Genomic DNA, 19095 nt, shown 5'->3' with positions numbered 1-19095 from the left:
AGGACGGCGGCGGCCTGCAGGAACGCCACGTAGCACTGGAGCTGGGACGTCAGCAGCCCCGGCGACGCTGCCCCCGCGACCAACCACCGAAAACCGGGCTGCTAGGGCCTCCTTGCAGGAACTGTGATTGAACGAACCAGCTGCTTACTTCTACGACGTTGCTTATTGAGAATTTCTTTAAAACCGGAGGCTCTGGTCATACCCAAAGGCTACGGTGGACATCCTTGGTTTTCTTTTTACAGCCAAACCTCCGGGATGTGGCAGTTCCCGGGGCTAGGAGTCTAGTCGGACCTGCAACTCCCGGCCTACGCCGCCACAGCAACGCTGGATCCTTAACCCGCCTAGCGGGGCCGGGGATCTAACCCGAATCCTCTCGGACACTGTCGGGTTAACCCGTTGAGCCACCAGGGGAACTCCCTGTTGTGGACATTCTTGATCTGTTATTCCTAGTGGGGCAAATAAGGTATTCCAGGTTAGTATGCTGGGGTACTATTCGAGATCTTTTAGTATTTGCCTTCAGTCTCTGTATGTAATTTTACTAGTTTCACCAGAGCCTGGCATCTAAGGAGTGCGTTGCCTGGACGTTGTTTCTAGTTGAGGGAGTAATTGTTTCACAGTGAATAAAGCCAGAGGGTTATCACTTGTTAAAAGTACCTGAACGGGGACAGTTCTCTTCCCATTACACCAGTCAATTGTCTTTTTTTCTAAACGCCTTCACTGGAAGTAATGTTTCTTTCTTGCACACGTAAACGGCAAACACTCCTAAAGGAGCAGGCACATTTTTGTACACACTACACCCTTTTAGCGTCTTACACTTCCAGTTCCACTTAAAAAGCAAATTTAGTTCTGTAAGGCTGAAGTAGACTTCAAGAGGCTTAGGATACAGTAGCTAATTGCTAAAAAGCCTTCCATTTTTACCTCTCGCTGCAAGGACCTAAAGATCCGATAAAAATCTCCGACTTAAAAGTGGGACCATCATCTGAATCAGAGAACACTGAACTTCTACTTCCCCATCCCCTCCCCCCCAACTACCTGAAAGTGTGCAATGGTATGGAAAAAGGGTTTACACAAACAACTTTCCCAAAACTCGATGATGCAAGCAGAGGTTATTTTGGTATCATTTAATACAATCTTACACTTCAACTACATGTTCCTATTGCAGAAATTCAACTACAAACCTCCACACCCCACCCCCTTTTGTAGGCCCTGCCAGCTAAGAATGGCAAAAAAAAGTTTCAAGGGAAAATTATGTGAAATTCAAATTTTTGTGTCCACAAAGTTTTATTGGAACAGCCATGCTTAATGGTTTGTTATTGTCCATGGCTGTTTTGTGCCACAAGAGCAAAGCTGAATAGTTGCTACACAGACCACATGGCCTGTAAAGGGTAAAATATTTTTACTATATGGCTCTTAAAGGTAAATGTTGCCAACCCTTATTCTATTAGACAGGATTTTGTCTACAAATGGATTCATGCTCAATGTCCAAATAACACAATCAGTATTTTAAGGAGTTCCCATTGTGGCTCAGTGGTAACAAACCCAACTAGGATCCATGAGGACACAGGTTCAGTCCCTGGCCTTACCCAGTGGGTTAAGAATCCATCATTGCCGGAGTTCCCGTCGTGGCGCAGTGGTTAACGAATCCGACTAGGAACCATGAGGTTTCGGGTTCAATCCCTGGCCTTGCTCAGTGGGTTAAGGATCCAGAGTTGTCATGAGCTGTGGTGTAGGTTGCAGACGAGGCTCGGACCCCTAGCCTGGGAACCCCATGTGCCGCGGGAGCGACCAAGAAGTGGCAAAAAAAAAAAAAAAAAAAAAGACAAAAAAAAAAGAATCAGCATTGCTGCGGTGTAGGCCAGCAGCTGCAGCGGCCATTCGACCCCTAGCCTGGGAACCTCCATATGCTACAGGTGCTGCCCTAAAAATACAAAAAAAAAAAACCCCTATGACTGTTCTGTGACCTTAAAATTTGCCAAAACATTAAAAACCCCTCTTGATGTTGGTTATAAATGTAATAAAGTCATTTAAAACACTAGAAACATTGAAACTGTTTTCTTTATAAAAAATATAGTTTGAAAAGTGCTGACTTCTACTCATCTTACAACTTACTGAGCATCTTGTCTATGCCTTCGTAAATTGCCATCCTCCTTTCTAAGTCTGAATCACCTTCCAAAATTTGTCCTCTGTGCTGTCAATGTCACGATGGATCTCTGCAGAGCTCCTTCAGCCTAAGTCTGTCAACACCATCACTTCCTGAGATGCACTCATGCTTTACAACCGCTTTCTTCACTTGGAACTTCACCTTAAGTTCTGCTTCCCGCATGTCTAGAACTGTTCCTTGAATGGCAGGCAGCAGTGTTCCCATGGTCATCATTACCTTCCTTAACTCCATTTACATTCCATCCGAATCTCGCAGTTTTTTGCAGTCGTCTCTCACTACTGTGCAAAATGAGGAATGCCTGTAATTCTTGGAATCTGGGTGCAAATTTCACAGTAGCATTCTTATTTGAGCTTGTAGCTTCACCAGATAGCTTAACATTAATCAATTCATGTTAACTTCTAAAATGATGAAACCAGCCTTTACTGGTACTAAAAAGATGTCCTTGTAATTAGCATTTTCCTTACATGTAGCAACTAACTTCAGTGCCTAACTGAATGGGATTTGTTTTTGATTACAGTCCTTAATCCAAAGTAGAAATAAAGGCTCCATTTCAACCATAAGCAGCTTTCCGCTCCTAGTGCAATTTAAACTACAAGATGTTGAAACCCCCCCTTTTTTTTTTGGCCACCCCGAGGCATATGGAGCTCCCAGGCCAGGGATCAGATCCAAGCCGTAGCTGCAACCAAAGTTGCAGCTGTGGCAACACTGGATCCTCAACCCACCGTGCCAGGAACCAAACCTGCGTCCCAGCACTCCCCAAGAGGCTGCTGATCCTTTTGCACCATAGCAGGAACTCATCAGACTTTTAAATACGGTTTGTACTGTAGTGTCATGTAGGCCCAGGTCTTGTCCTATTTTTTGCTTTGTTGTGACCATTTTCAAATCTTCTAACCACATCTAATTTCATTTCCAGTGTTAGCACTTTTCATTTCTTTGCTGTCATATCTGTTGACCAATTCCCTCTTCTGATGATCCATTTTTGTAAAATGTTGCATGGGAGACAAGGAAGAACACAGCTTTACCATCTGCAGCTAATGGATGTTTTCAATCACCAAGAATCTGAAAGAAGTGATGTAACTGTTTTTTATTACAGTCCTCAATCCAAAGTAGATTCATGAGGCACATCTTTTATTTGCATAATGATTCTGGAATAAAGAGCTAGCAGCAACGTTTACGGAATAATTCAGTTAGTACTGTGACTAAAAGTTCAGTCTCGTTGGGGGACAGGTATTGTCTACAGTGTGAAAACTGATATTCAGGCATATGTTGAAATGGTGCAAAGGACGGACTACCTATATCAAAAAAGAAAAACCAGCATTAGTTCGCAAAATAGTCCACTTTTATTCCAATTCAGTTAACTACTAGCCAAGCCAAACCCGTCAAAAACTGAAGCTTTCTTCAAAAGAATGTTAACTCCAAGACTCTAAATCACTCATTGGAGCTAGAAGAATGTGTAGATAATGTAACAGAGAATTCTTCAAATTAGGATCTGCACAGTCCAAAGGCATCCTTTTGAGAATTAGCCCCCTCTCGTCATTTCAATAATCCTGAAGTCTGCAAAAGAGTGAAAGTTCTGGACAACCACATTTTTGTATGTATGTGAAACTGTAATCATGACAAGGCACCAGACTGTGTGTAAAATACACTGGACAGCAAGATAACACTATGTTTACTGCTGTAAAACAGTGACATCCATCCCATTAATGTTTAAATTTCATTTTCAGGAGTCATGGCGCAGTGGTGAACGAATCCAACTAGGAACCATGAGGTTGCGGGTTTGACCCCTGGCCTCACTCAGTGGGTTAAGATCCGGCATTGCCCTAAGCTGTGGTGTAGGTCGCAGACACGGCTTGGATCCTGCGTTGCTGTGGCTGTGGTGTAGGCCGGCGGCTACAGCTCTGATTTCACCCCTAGCCTGGGAACCTCCATATGCCTTGGGTGCAGCCCTAGAAAAGACAAAAAGAAAAAAGAAAAACTTTGTTTTCAAGTGCATTTATTTTGTAAGCGTTTTCATTAAGGGTCACAAACACAGTTTATATCAACCTACGTTTACAGAAATTTTAAGAAACAAAATTAATTTAAATAGACATTGAATATTTAAAAGAACCCCCCCCACACTCCTCAAATTTGAGAAACACCCCAAGATAACATGCTTAATTAAGGACAGATTAATCTGGGATTAGATTCAAGATTCTCAGCTTCTGACCTGTCTACTGTTCCTGAACAAAGCTGAAGTCATAGGATGGTCGTCCACTGGCACACTAATATCCAATAATTCATCAAATTGAAACCGAGAACACAAGGTTGCTAAGAATTTCAGGACTTGAAAGAACTCTATCACTATTTTTAAGAAAAAATGACTATCAAGGTTCAAAGTCCAGCTTCCCATCCACCCAAATGCCTATCCTGAACCAAATCTATTGATTTGGAAAATTATCTTTGAAATCCTATTTGTTGTCTTTGAAAGGTGAAAAAATAAGGAGAAATTTTAATTGAATACAATATCCACATTGCTCAAATGTCTTTTTGCTCAAATTTGATTTTTTTGGCTTTTGTCAAAACGAAAACATTTATAAACCTCTTACCTTATTATATAAATCTTTGAATTCTTGATAAATCTGATAAATGGTGTTCTTGGAGAACAACACCCTTCGATTTGTTTCTAAAATGGAAAACAGTCACAGGCAAATCAACATACAAAACCCACATCATATCCCTAAGCCTCACGATTTTCTTTTCGTGATGTCCTCATCCACATACATTAATCACAACAAATCATGATGTGAACAGCAGTGGAACAGTTTAATCATTGGACATTTATGCTTTTATTTTCAATTTAAGTTCTAGTCCTAAAGTTTTTATTGCTTTGCTTCCTTTAAAAAATACATAACAAAGGCACATGTCTCTAGTTTTCAATTCTCTCATATAGAACAGATAAGCTCTCCAATTTTACTGCAATTAGAGAAAACTCATAACAAAGATAATTTTAAGCATATCATTTATCTACTTTACCTTCTGCTAACTTGGCAGTGTCGTCTTTTCAACATCAAGCCTGACATGGGACGGGCAACCACGCCTTAATACATTTCAAAGCTGGTTATGCTTTATATGCTGTTTCTGTTGTTAGACAAGGTTTCCAATGATCAGAAGCACTAAAAATTTAAAAGAAAAGAGGGTGAGTCATCTCTGGTAATAAAGAACTTTTAAGCAGTGGTAATGGGCAAAGACACAAAAGATAACAAATCTCAGGCATTAATGAGAATTCTGCCAATTCAGACCACACTGACTGCTTGACAAGGTCTGTATTTTGCTCATTAAGAGGGACAGAAGCCTGGGGGGGGGGGGGAACAGCAAAAAGAAAAGGAGGTATACTCACCACACTGGATAAAATTCAAGCTTTGGGGGGAAAGGCAACCTCCTCTAACTCTGCTGCTGTGTATTTGCATCTTTACTCCATGTTACGTCAAATACCTGTGTAACTGCCAATAACGAATTAGACTACATTCCTTGAAAAATTCTCAACAGAAATTTCAACTTTTCTAAGTCAACCTGCACCCCGAGCAAAATAACAGGGAAGGGACAGAAAATTTCTATCTATAGTCTCGTTCCAACTAACCTCTTCGCAGCCTTCACCTAGGAAAGGGGAAATGGGTCCAAGAAAAATCTCATTTAATCAAGGTAGAGTGTCCTGACTATAAAATGAACTTTCTCATAGACTCCTTAGAAACTCTCCAGAAAGAGCGTAGCACTGCTTAAGTACTTTACATACACAAAGCAAGAAACCATGCATCTTAGAAAAGAGAGCACTTCTTTGAATCCGTGTGCTCTCATACTTCTAATGCTCCCATTTGAGGGCCCGATGTTACATCTCTTGACTTCCTAAACTGAAACAGTTAAAGTTTAACTAAAGCATGGCCGTCAACCTCCGAGATGTCCCCAACGACCCCTCGCCTCTTGGTAGTCACACCTGTGCACAGTGCCCACCTGCACTATAGCAGGACCAACAGAAGAGGGCAGAAGTGATGTTCCATCACTTCTAATAAGACTATCGGAAAAACAAGCATCCATCGCAGCCTTTCTCTCCGGGACCACTCCCTCGGGGGAGAGCCAGCTGTCCTGCGAGGACACTCAGGCCCACGGAGAGGGTCACACAGCGAAGAAGAATTGAGGTCTTCGGCCAACAGCCGTGTGGGAACGGAGGCTCGCCAACTGAGACAGTTGGGAAGCTGAGGTCCTTCCCCTTCCTCCTCGCCCTCCTACCCAATAAGTGTTTGCTGTCCTAAACTGCATGCTGTCCTAAACTGCAAAGTTTTGGGTACTTTGTTACACAGCAATAATTAACTAACCCAGAAAGTCACAGTCCATATCCAAAAAATGTACAACTTACGAATTAGCTGAAAAGGTCTAAAATTCTTGGGAAAAGATCAGATTCAGGGCTGTCTTTATATTTAGTCACCCAAAATTTCAAGACCCCAAGGCTTTCCAAAACAAACAAACAAAAAACAAAACAAAAACCCAGAGAACTGAAAGGATGAAAAATGCAGCAAGAATATAAGTCAGTTACTAGAAATACATTTTATCATATCAGGATGACAAATGTTCCCATAAAACTTGCTAAAAAGCTGACAAAGGAGTTCCCATTGTGGCTCAGCAGAAACAAATCTGACTAGCATCCATGAGGATGAAGGTTCGATCCCTGGCCTCGCTTAGTGGGTTAAGGATCTGGCGTTGCTGGGAGCTGTGCTGTAGGTTGCAGACACGGCTCAGATCTCACATTGCTGTGGCTGTGATGTAGACTGGCAGCTGTACATCCGATTTGACCCCTAACCTGGGAACTTCCTCATGTCCATATGGCGCAGGTGCGGCCCTCAAAAGACCAAAAAAAAAACCAATGAAAAGCTGAGAAAAAGGTAGGTGTTCAATAAGGATGAGACCAGTCCTAGAAGGTAAAAAAATCTATTTGTTTTCAGAGTTGTTGAGAGAAATAAGCAGTATTTAAAACAAAAACAGAGAACTATGTGTGTGTGAAAGAGACAAATTAATGAGATTCTATACCATAAAATAGGACATGAGATTTCACTCAAGCCTTTATAAATCCATTTTTCAACTTGAACAACCCTCCCCTCTTCCAACTCACTGTTTTTATTCCAGGAATACTTAATACATTAAAAAATGATATACCACCTCACCTGCATATTTCTAGTAATTATTTTCCAAGACCCAGGAATCTTTTTTCAACATCTCCAAGAATATAATTCCTAAAAAGAGAGATTTTAAATTATTTTCTGCACTGGTCAATGCCTTTTACAATGAACATCTTCAATCCAGGTTACATATCCTCATTTACATATTCAATAATCACAACAGTTCATTATGTGAACAGCAGTGAGAAAATTTAATCATTGGATATGAAGTTATTAGAGGAAGCAAAGATGTAATCAAACGATTGAGAACTTCGATGTCACCATAAGACAATTTAAAATATAGCAGCAAAAAGCATGTACAACTTATAAGGAAATGTAAAAACACATAAACACAACTCAAAAACAATGATTCCCTTTAGAAGGGATTGCATACTTCCCCATCCAGAAGTACACTTAACACCCCGAGCAGCGACCCCTTGTGGCTTCTGTAAAGTGAGTTGCTTATTTTCATCTAGCGGGTCTACATTTAAGTAAATCTGTCCTGCAGCAGAGCAGTTTTCTGTACCTCATCTGTAATTAATAATTAGAAGAATACTGTCAGAATAAAGCGAGAGCCACAGAATCAGGAATCAATTCAGAATAAAAGGAAAAAAGTCCTCTTTGTACTCTGATGCTGAATTGGCAGCAGCAAGATAGGTTCAGCCTTTTCTTTTTTTTTAAATGGCCGCACCTGCAACATCCGGAAGTTCTCAGGCTGGGGATCTAATCGGTGCTGCAGCCGAGGCCACTACAACCCAGGATCCTAGCAGCATCTGCAACCTTCACCGCAGCTTACAGCCACGCCAGATCCTTAACCCACTGAGTGAGGCCAGGGATTGAACCAGCATCCTCAGAGACAACATAACTGGCTGAGAACTACCAAGGGAACGCCTCAGCTCTATCTTAAAACGAAAAGCGACGGCCTGCACCAGGAGCTCCCTCCTGAGCAACACCCACCTCCTCCTGCTCCCCAGGTTCACAGCAGGTTACATTACCTCTGAGTCCGTCTAACAGCAGCCCATTCACCCAAAGCTCTCCTTCCATCTGTAACGTCCAGCAGCCCCCAACCTTGCTCTTTTAATACATCTTACTGTTAAATGGAGACTTTAAGTCTCCTTTTAAAGTTACCTTTTTAATGGGTTGGGAGGGCATAAGAGTACCTTCCAGGTACAGATTATCCAAGCCCAGGAGTTTTGAGTAGTCAACCCTGAGCCTATTCCTCCCGTTAAGTCCTGCTTCTTTCAAATGCACAATTTTCCTGAGCATGAGAGTTTTTTTTCACGAACACAAGTGAGATCATAGCAGAAACACAGGTATGTCTATTTGTGTGCCAGGGACTGGAAAGACAAATTCGTCTTACACAGCCTCTTCACTCAAAGATTATCCTCTAGCAAGCTCCTCACAAACTCTGAATCCTTAAAAATGGAAAACCACCACGACGATACCACTTCACATCCAAGAACATGTGGAGAAACTGCAACCCTCACCCATCGCTAGCGGGAATGTAAAATGGTACAGCCACTTTGGAGAAAAATTTGGCATTTCCGCAATAGGTTAAACAGAAGAGTTAACCTGTGACCCAGCAATTCCACCCCTAGGTATACACTCGAGGAATGAAGGCATATGCCCACACACAAGCCTATGCACTAATGTTCACAGCAGTATTGTTCATAACAGCCCCCCCCAAAGAAACTCAAATGTCCATCAACTGATGAATGGATAAATAAAATGTGCTGCATCAACAAAATAGAATCTTTTTTGGCAATGAAAAGAAATTAAGTACTGATACTACAAAAATAAATCTTAAAAATATTCCAACGAGAGAAGCCAGGCATGAAAAACCACACATTAATTTGATTCCATTTACATGAGGTATCCCAAATAAGCAACTCCACACAAAGATCAGCGATTTCCCGGGGCTGTGGGAGGGCGAATACAAGGAGTGACAGCTAATGCGTTCTAAAATTGATTATGCTGGTGTCTGCACAGCTCGTGAATATACTAAACACCATCGAACTGTGCACTTGGTTAACTGTATGGAGTATGTGTTACAGCTTTACCTACACCCCTCCCCCAAAGAAGGCAACCAATTTTTAACTGAAAACTTATTCATATTTCCATTTAGCCTCATTCAGGCCTTATTTCGTTGAGTGATAGAGAAGTTTCTAGAGTTCCCTTTGTGGCTCAGTGGGTTAAGAACCCAAAGAGTATCCAAGAGGATGAGGGTTGGTCCCTGGCCTGGCTCAGTAGGTTAAGGATATGGTACTGCTGCAAGCTGCAGTGTACAATGCAGATGTGACTCAGATCTAGGTTGCTGTGGCTGGGGGGTAGGCCAGCAGCTACAACTCTCATTCAACCCCTGGCCTAACTTCCATATGCTGCAGGTTTGGCCCTAAATAAAAGTTTCTAACAGTCTAAACAACTGACGGTGTTTTAAATCCAGGTCCTACCCTTAGCACAGCCCGCAGCTAAGTAAACCCCATGGACCAATTTCCCCCAAATTCATGGACTATCTTAGGCTTTGTAACTTTTAACGAAAATACATGAGCAAAAATTACGTTAACTGCGTTCAAGTAAGATATAAGCGTATGATAAAGGAAAGCAATTGTAAGTAATACCTTGAGATGAATCTTTCTGGCTAGACTCTGGATAAAGCAAACAAAAAAGGGAAAAAGAACAATCTTGCTTGGAAGTGCTAGACTCATTCTTGCCAGCTAGAGACAGAAATGAACAAATTACAAACATTTCTGTTCTCTATGATGGGCCTGCAACGTTAGGCAGGAACGATACCACTTAATATGCTAAGGACCTCTTTAAAGATGCAAAAGAGAAACTAGGCCCTACTTGGCCCCACTTTTCTTCTATGAGACCTGAAACCTCATACCGTATACACGAAGGGCTTAACAAAGACGTCCTTCTATGCATGATCGTCTCACTCCTGAAAGCCATCCACATCCCAACCAAAACCATTTCATTGCCCCTGTCGGTAAGGCTACTGACGGGTCCCCACTAGACAGTGCGTTTCCCCGAGAGCCCCCTTCTTACCTCCTTAATTCCCCCACTGGGGCACAAGCTTTTGCAGAAAAGGGTTCGTTGAATTAAAAGTCGACTTATCTTCATGTGAGATTCTCATCCAAGCTCCTCCGAGGACACACACCTACGGTCAACCACACCATTGTCTCCGCATCAAGGAACTACAAAATAAAATGCAAAGAAATGCCATGCCTCTCAGCAAATAATTCACTTGGGGTCCAATTTTGTCTTCTACATTGCTAGGGCGCCGCGTTTATCCCCCTCCATCACACCCTCCAGCCACTTTCAGAGCTCGCACCCGGAGACACACTGGTACGCCTATGGATTCGCTTCAAGTTTGGTGCTGCCTCTCCCCTTCGCATGCTCCCTCTGGGCCTCACAAGAAGCGCGATGGCAATGGATTTAGTCAGCGCGGATGAAAAGGAACCCATGCCAGTTGCTTCCACTAACCACCCTCGACCAGCGAGGGAGGGGCGGCCCAATGGCGTCGTAATCGTTCTGGTCTTTCTGATTGGCTGCTGGGACAAAACGTGGCCTGTGATTGGCCACGGCGGCAGGCGCAGCGCCCCCCGAAAAGAAGGGTGGGAGTCTTGCGCCTTAAGATCCCGCCTTTCCAATAAATAAAGGTCGTAGGCGCCCAGTCAGCGGGCGGAGCTAACTTTGTAGCGTTTCATGCCGTCGAAGGAGCACCGACCGTGGAGCGCCACCTAACAAGAAGATGACCCGAAGTTGCTCGGCAGTGGGCTGCAGCACCCGGGACACCGTGCTGAGCCGCGAGCGGGGCCTCTCCTTCCACCAGTGCGTGAGAGCGGCCGCCGCGCTAACTCCCAGCACGGCCGGCTGGCTGCAGGCCGGGGGCGGGGCCGGGCGGGGCGTCCCCCGCGACGTGGCGCGACGTGCGTAGCGTGGGACTGGGCGGAGGGACTGGGCAACCTTGAGAGCGAAGGCCGTTCTTCACCTTGGTGCTCGGTGCCTTTGGCGGCTTTGCATTCTCACGGCTTACCGCTGCCCGACAGCGTTTAGCACGAGTTAAAGGAGTCTTGCTTCCTGTCGGCGTCTTACTGCAGGGGAAGGGAATGCAGTTTAGAAGTGCCGTTGAAGGCGTGAGCTTTCATCGATTAGAGTGTGGGGCTCGCCCGGGCGATGTGTGCAGATCAGTTTTGTTAGTGAACTGAACTCGAGTTCGCTCCCCCACCGCGCTGCAAAGCCAGTTTACTGACCAGGTTGTGGTTCGGCGTTAGTTGCACAGTGCCAAGCAAGGAGAACCGGGGTCCATGCTCAAAAGACCTAAATTCCTCGATGGGCTTGTAGAGTTTTGAAAAGCAGTCTTGGGGTAAAGGCTGCGGAGTGCATGAATTTATTCGGATTGAGTGGGAGTGAGGTAACAGGGTGGTGTTTGGAGAATGTCAATCATCAGGCTTCTGGTTCCAATAAATTGGGTCCAAGTGCTTGTGGTCAGCGACTAGTCACTATCTTCCAGCTGGGCAGGGGTTAGTTTTTGCAGAACAACTTAAAGATAGCCATCAGGCTATTACGTACAGCCCTTGAGGAGGATCTTGGACTCTGTCTTATCATGGAACTATCGTTCGTGCTCTCTGGCTTAACTGCCCCCCCCCCCCCCGCATTCCCTCACTTCCTTAGTTAGAATTTGCCTGTGTCTGCTTTTTGGAGATCAGGGAAGGCCTAGGAGACTAAAGGGTTTTTTTAAAATTTAATTTGATTTTTTACTTTTCTTTAGAACAAGATAGTAGTGGGAGGGGGCTGGGGGAGGTCGTTGTGAAGCAAGACGGCCTATGGAGGGGCTTTTGTGCCCGGCGGGGCCCGCAGGGGACTCTTGATTTCGGATTTTCACTGCCTATCATTGGTAGTTGTTCAGTATCCTTAGGCTGCACTCTGCAAGCCTAGTCGCACTCAGGATGTATCTTATCATGGCAAGGATGTTTCCTTTGGCTCAAAAGTGGGTGTTGTTTTCAGGCCCGTCTAATCTGAACCCGCATCTGTCGTCCAGTCTGGTATAGGCCATTGAAATCAGAAGTAGAAAAGTGGATGGAACAGATCCTCACAGACAAAAAGAAATGTACACTGTTTTTTTTTAAGTGGTAGTCTATTAAGGCAACACGAAGTATAGAGTTGAGCCACCGAGAGAGCACTTTTATGAAAAGACCAAAAAGATCTCATGGGACCAGCGGCATTTGAGTTGGACCTTGAACCTTAACCTAGATCCGTGGAGGGGGATGGTAGGGTGGGAGGAGGATATTAAGTAGGAAGAGCATGGAAAAATATTAAGGAATGGAAAGTGAAGATACAATGTAGAAAAAGTAGCCTGGAGATAAATTATCTAAAAAAAACTTAGGGAGTTTCAAGGGTGCCTGATAGGCCTTTTGCAGTATTGCTTATTTTAAATAGGGCTGTTCCTCCATCTAGGCTGTTATAATTGTATCCTTTCTTCTCTGGGATTTGTTTCCATCAATTGGTTCCTGTTCTCTTTTTATCTTCAACTGCTCTCTCTGCTGGTTACTTGCCTAAAAACACTGAGCCTGCTCACAGTACTTCCATTTTTAAACACAGATAGGAAACCTCTTGAGCCTATGTGTACCTCTCTCTTCGCCACTACTCGCCTTCCCTTTATAGCCGGGCTCCCCCAAACAGGAGCAGACGTCTGCTTGTCTAAGTCCTGTTGGCTTTTCCACCTACTGTAAGCCAGGTATCTGTCACCTCTATAAGGAAACAGCACCGAGTGGCCAGTAATCTTGCCACATCTGCAGGAGCACTTCCCACTCCTTCTCTTGGCCTCTTAACTTTTAGTCATATGGACACTCCTTGAACCCCTCACCTCCCTTGGCTGTACAGACACTGTCTCCCTGGTTCTCTCCTTTGCCTTTCATTTCTTCATTTCTTCCTCAGCTTTTTGCTGCCCCGTTTCCTGACTTCTTCCTAGTTTCCTTCAATAGGGAAGAACTCACTCATTGCTTTTATTTGCTTTATATACTAAGGACCAAAGTAAGAGCTGCTTAATTTAAAAAAAAAAAAAAAAAGGCGATACAGTTATTGCAATAATCTGCTGTGGTTTTTCCAGCATGAGTTCCTTCCCATTTATTCCATTTTCTAGATTCCTGGAAATGACTTTTTTTCAAAATGCAAGTTTTATGCCGGTTCCCTGAAGGATTTTAATCCCTTGGGCTCCTCAGTGCCTAAAAAACAGACTCCAAGCTTCTCTGTGAAGCCTTTCCTCATACACCTCTCTTCCGACCTGAATCACATTCCCTCTGTATCTCTTTCATCGTATGTGTGGGTGGAATTAAACACACGTGTAGGAAGTTGTAATGAAGGCAGGATAGAACAGAGACAGGAAAAGGTGTTAAGATACTATGCTGTTAGTCCTAGTGACAAGGTTGATACTGATCTGAAGCAAGGGCTCAAGGAAAGGTAATAGGGGAAGGAGAGACTTGGTCAACGTGCCATGGCCTGAAGCTACCATCTTCAGACTCGTGGTGGAGCTCTTTCCTTAAAAAAAATCTGAGTGCATGCCTTGGATATATGCATAGTGATTTATATAGTCCATACCTTCACGTATGAAGGTATGTACTAATACGAAACACAAAAATTAGAAGATGGGGCAGAGCATTATAAAAATAAATTTTAATCATTTCTTCAACTCTCAGTATATGAGGGCGACTCCTGCGGTGGCCATTGAGCTGAAGGATGGATCCAGAGCTTACTGGAATGCATGCAAGATGCTTTGTGATCTGACCTGCACTTTCCCAGCCCATCTATAACCACTCCCAGCCACCTCTGTACTCACCTTTCAAGCCTCCAAGTGACCTTATTTTTAATGCTTTATCAGCCAGGATGATCCAAGTAATTATTTTATATCTCTTCCTTTTTGTAGCTGCTTGGAGGGGCCGCTATCAGCATGAGAAACCCCTATTGACCCTTCAGCTCTAGCTCAGATATTCTGTCCTCTGAAGCTTTCCCCAGCATCCCAGCACCATCACCAGAGCTGTGAAAGAAGTTGTAAGGACATAAGCAAGGGGCTCTGGTTGAAAAGCCTGAATCCAAATGGTTCAAAAGTGTTACTGTTATTACAAAAATATTGGTGCCCTGCCACAAAGAGCTAAATGCAAAGTGAGACTGGCAAGTGAAAAATGAAAGTGGCCCTTTGATTCATTCTCTTTTTGTTGGTGTAAAGTGATTAAGAAATTTAATTTATTTCATAACCAAAGAGATATATGTATGTTTGGAAGGATTCTTGCCTGAATTATTGCAATGAATTTTGCTTTTAAAGTTTTATTGATGGAGTTCCCATCGTGGTGCAGTGGTTAACGAATCCGACTAAGAATCATGAGGTTGCGGGTTCGGTCCCTGGCCTTGCTCAGTGGGTTAAAGGATCTGGCGTTGCCGTGAGCTGTGGTGTAGGTTGCAGACGCGGCTCGGATCCCCCGTTGCTATGGCTCTGGCATAGGCTAGTGGCTACAGCTCCGATTGGACCCCTAGCCTGGGAGCCTCCATATGCCGCAGGAGCGGCCCAAGAAATGTCAAAAAGACCAAAAAAAAAAAAAAAAGTTTTATTGATGAAGCATTTCAAACACACTAGCAGACAAAGAAATAGTTTGTAACAAACACCTATTTACCCACCACTAGGAAAAGCAGATGTTAACATGTTTGCTTTCCTTCTCTTTGGAGGAGACCTGAGTTAAAGGTGGAGTTAAAGTCTTAACCCAGAGCCCTTTCTCTCCCTCCCCAGATGTAACCACTGTGAAAGGGATTCTGTCAGCCACTCTTATGGAAGATATTTGGTGTGCGGGGAGCTGGTAGGATAAAAAGACATCAGCCAACAGGAGGGAGAAAAATGGACTCTGTTGCAGTGGAAACCAGTTCATTATTGTGCACATGAGATGATGATTGGTTTGGGGTTTTTCTTCTGCTAGAGGTGGCTTTAGTCCAGGAAAACATGAATTCCAATTTTCATTGACTGCTGGTGACTCCACTTGGCTTTGCTCTTGGTTTCATCTTCTGTAAAAGGATGAAAACCTGTCTTGGAGAATTTTTTTAAGACTAAAACTCAGTCTAAGTGGTCATATGTGTAAAAGCATATGTACATAGATAGACTTTCACCAACCCTTTTTGTGTCATTTACGCATCAGAAATATTTGCTTAATACCTGGAGGAAAAACCTACCGAGCCATTTGGGACTGGCTTGATGTAGCTACTTGAAGAGCTCCAGGTGGCCCAGGCCACCCCATGAACTAGAAGGGTGGATGACTGTCCTCACCAGGCGTGCCACTGGGAAGCTCGGCACCAGAGAATCAGGCTCTTGATGTAACTTGGTGGACCAGTCGACTTCTGATGGTCCCTTGCCCGATTAGAGACCACAGCCAATCTGTGAAGTCAGCCTTAGGAACATGCACGGTCAGCTAAGAAGGGAACCCAGTGAAGAGAGGAAGATGTCCTTATCATTATCGGAAAAAGAATTCCCTGTCCATTCTGTCTTGACCAAGTACCATCATCTTCCTGGAACAATAAAATAGGAAATCTCGGAGTTCCCACTGTGGCTCAGCAAGTTGTGAACCTGACTAGTATCCATGAGGATGCGGGTTTGATTGATCCCTGGCCTCATTCAGTGGGTTAAGGATCTGGCGTTGCTGTGGCTGTAACATCAGCTGGCGGCTAGAACTTCAATTCGACCCCTATGCCGCAAGTGTGGCAATAAAAAGAAAAAAAAATCCCCAAGATGGAATTAGTTGTTCCCTAGAAAGAGAAAACTTAGGATAGGACGTTGCCACTTACAGAGTGCTTTTAAACTCCTCTGAACCCTCCTGTACTCTTCCTCCCAGCCCTGGGGGAAGCTGACACATGGCTAATACCATGTACATGAGACAAGAGACTTTCAGCTTAAATCCAAATTTTCCAATTCAGTGTTCTTTCTCAAGGTGATTGAGAAAGTATCTCACAATTACGTTTTATCATACTGCTCTCTCATTTCCCTAACAGTTAGCTGATAACATAAGTTTTTTCACAAATTTCAGTTCCTAACAACTATGTGCTTTAAAAGCCCAAGTTAAAATAGGTAAACGCATACAGCTATCTATAGATCTGTCTCCAAGATAAACCAAGCAGAAAGAGTAGTTCTGGGATTTTCATCATATTACTTTCATGACTTTTTTCCTCAGCTATTTCTAAATATAACAATTTGGCTGGGATTGTCAGAGAAATGCAAGGTAATTTTTATGTTCAAGGCTTGGGAAAAGTACCTTTCAGAACAAAATAGGAAATTTGGGTACAGGAAAGGCACGTGTTTTCTACTGCTGAGTAACAAATTTCCTCAAAATTCAGGGGAGGAGTTCCCATTGTGGCTCAGCAGTGAACAGGAACCCAACTAGTATCCATGAGGACACAGGTTCGATCCCTGGCCTTGCTCAGTGGGTTAAGGATCAGGCATTGCCATGAGCTGTGGTGTAGGTCACACAGGTGACTCAGATCCTGTGTGGCTGTGGCTGTGGTATAGGCTGGCAGCTGCAGCTCCAATTGAACCCCTAGCCTGAGAACAGCCACATGCCACAGGTGTGGCCCTAAAAAGCAAAAAAAAAAAAAAAAAAAAAAAAAAAATTCAGTGGAAGCATTGATTTCCTCACATAATTTCTGACTGTCAGGAATTTAGGAGTTGATTAGCTGGGTGTTACAGGGTGTCACGAAAGATTGCAGTCAAAATGTTAGCCGGAGTTCCCGTTGTGGCTCAGTGGAAACAAAACCGACTAGGAACCATGAAGTTGTGGGTTTGATCCCTGGCCTCGCTCAGTGGGTTAAGGATCCGGTGTTGCCATGAGCTGTGGTGTAGGTCGAAGATGCAGCTCCGATTTGGTGGTGTTGTGGCTGTGGTGTAGGCTGGTGGCTATAGCTCCAATTAGACCCCTGGCCTGAGAATCTCCATATGCTGTAGTGTAGCCGACAAAAAAAAAAAAAAATGTTAGCCAAGACTGAGGTCATCTGAAGGCTTGACTGAGGCTGAAGGATCTACTTTCAAAAAAGCTCTCTCGTGTGGCCTTTGCCTGGATGACTGTTTCTTGTCCAGTGGACTCTCCATAGGGCTGCTTATGACACACAAGCAGAGAAAAACCAGCAGAGAGAGCAAGGATGAACCTCAGTGCTTTTTATGATCTAATCTTATTGCCCACTGTCACTTCTGCTTTTTTATGTTTCCTAGAAGCCGATCACTAACTCCCATATTCCATATTCCAGGGGAGAGGACTTAGTCTCCACCCCTTGAAAGGAGGCATACCAAATAATTTGTGGACATAGTTTAAAATCTCCATTGGAGGAGTTCCCACCAAGTTGCAGTGGGTTAAGAATCTGATTGCAGCCGCTTGGGGCGCTGTGGAGTTGAGAGTTTGATCCCCAGCCCAGCACAGTGGGTTAAAGGCACCAGCATTGCTGCAGCTGTGGCTCAGATTCAGTCCCTGGCCCAGGAAGTTCCATATGCTGTGGGTGCAGCCAAAAAATTTTTAAAAATTTTTTTTAAATTGCCATAGGAAGGGAAAGACACATATTAAATTTGAGCAGATTCTGTAGGCTGTGAAGACAGAATGTGGTAGGGAATTTAATATGAGAGTTGGCCACATACAAATTGAAACAGATGAGATCCCTTAAGTACTGAACTTTTGGATTCGAAAAGTCAAATGCAAGTTTAATCGGATTTAATGTCTATACAAGCAGTTAAATAAATGGGTTTATGCAATAAATACTACTGTAGCCTTACTATAATATTTTCATGTTAATGGAACTTTAATATGATTGCTGTAGATTTCCAACCGATACCATACAGCGCTCACAATGGATCAGGGCTGTTAATCGTATGGACCCCAGAAGCAAAAAGATTTGGATTCCAGGACCAGGTGCTATGCTATGTTCCAAACATTTTCAAGAAAGTGACTTTGAGTCATATGGCATAAGAAGAAAGCTGAAAAAAGGAGCAGTGCCTTCTGTTTCTCTATACAAGGTACTTGAATCTAGGTGGGAACGAAACGACATCTTACAGAGCTTTTAAAAATCAAGACAGCTCACGTCATAGCTGGAATTTCCAGAGATAAAAACAAAAAGGTAGCTCTTAAAATAAGTCCACCAATAAGTTTTGAATGCTTAGAAAACGAGTTTTGTTTTGTAAAAAACATGTAGGTAATATTTGTAATTGAGCTTTGGAGCTTTTTAAAAAAATAAGGTATGTCTCGATACACAGAACGGTTACAAAACTGATCACAGAAATCAACTAGTGAATATAAACAGCCTTAGAATTCAGGCTCTTGTTTAAGTATGAAGCAGCTCCCATAATACTTTGAAATTATCCTTTTGGGGGGCTCTCCCCAAAAGTGTTACTGATGTTGACCAAAACCATACCTAAGTATTAACATTGGTATAGAACGAGGTATATGGAACACGAGTCAGTCTCTGGTGTTGGTGTCACGTCTTCTGTTTCTTTTGACTGTTTTTACTTTACCCTTTCACCCTCAGCCACACCTTGGCGTGTGAGTCAGTCACTGTCTGCAGCCTGCAGTTAGTCATCCAGCTGTCCTGTCCTGGCACCGCCCTAACCTTCCTCTTACTCACTGGTGTCTCTTTCTTTCGGTGTGGTTTTATTTCATCCCCACTTTCTGAAGAATGTGATTGGAGTTAAATCCAAACTCATAATTTCACAGATCTTTCTATTAATCGATTTGTGCAGCTCTA

The 19095-nt window shown here is 43.4% G+C and overlaps 1 protein-coding gene and 1 long non-coding RNA gene across 14 annotated transcripts in view; one reads left to right on the top strand and one right to left on the bottom strand.

Moving 5' to 3' along the window:
* Positions 1–148: 148 nt before the first annotated feature.
* LOC100737511 (uncharacterized) lies at positions 149–11242 on the bottom strand. Of its 8 annotated transcripts, none has more exons than XR_014813471.1 (9): positions 10676–10834; positions 10390–10538; positions 7739–7875; positions 7351–7419; positions 5538–5640; positions 5174–5313; positions 4747–4823; positions 2110–3453; positions 203–446 (listed from the first exon to the last, which is right to left on the bottom strand). It is a non-coding gene; the product is annotated as an uncharacterized LOC100737511 (long non-coding RNA). The 8 variants fall into 8 exon arrangements; XR_014813472.1 differs by having other exon boundaries at positions 5538–5632; XR_014813473.1 differs by lacking the exons at positions 203–446; positions 10676–10834 and adding exons at positions 1107–1757; positions 11072–11242 and having other exon boundaries at positions 1888–3453; positions 5538–5632.
* Positions 11003–19095, top strand: part of THAP9 (THAP domain containing 9) — a 25872-nt gene continuing 17779 nt past the window's right edge. For 2 of the 6 annotated variants that reach the window (XM_084973608.1, XM_084973607.1), the window contains exons 1-3: positions 11003–11175; positions 14040–14235; positions 18175–18370. In XM_084973608.1, coding sequence (XP_084829734.1) covers positions 18227–18370 — 144 coding nt within the window. In that variant the 5' untranslated portion in view covers positions 11003–11175; positions 14040–14235; positions 18175–18226. The remainder of the gene's footprint in view (positions 11176–14039; positions 14236–18174; positions 18371–19095) is intronic. The other 4 variants (XM_084973605.1, XM_084973606.1, XM_084973610.1 and 1 more) reach the window with 2 other exon arrangements.

This window comes from Sus scrofa, chromosome 8 (assembly GCF_054392235.1).
Source record: "Sus scrofa isolate SSC_HxYL_T2T_F1_AM1 chromosome 8, Sscrofa_HxYL_maternal_Yorkshire_Landrace_v2.0, whole genome shotgun sequence".
Lineage (NCBI taxonomy): Eukaryota > Metazoa > Chordata > Mammalia > Artiodactyla > Suidae > Sus > Sus scrofa.
The sequence above is the reverse complement of the archived record's forward strand: the minus strand, read 5'-3'. Positions and strand labels throughout refer to the sequence as shown.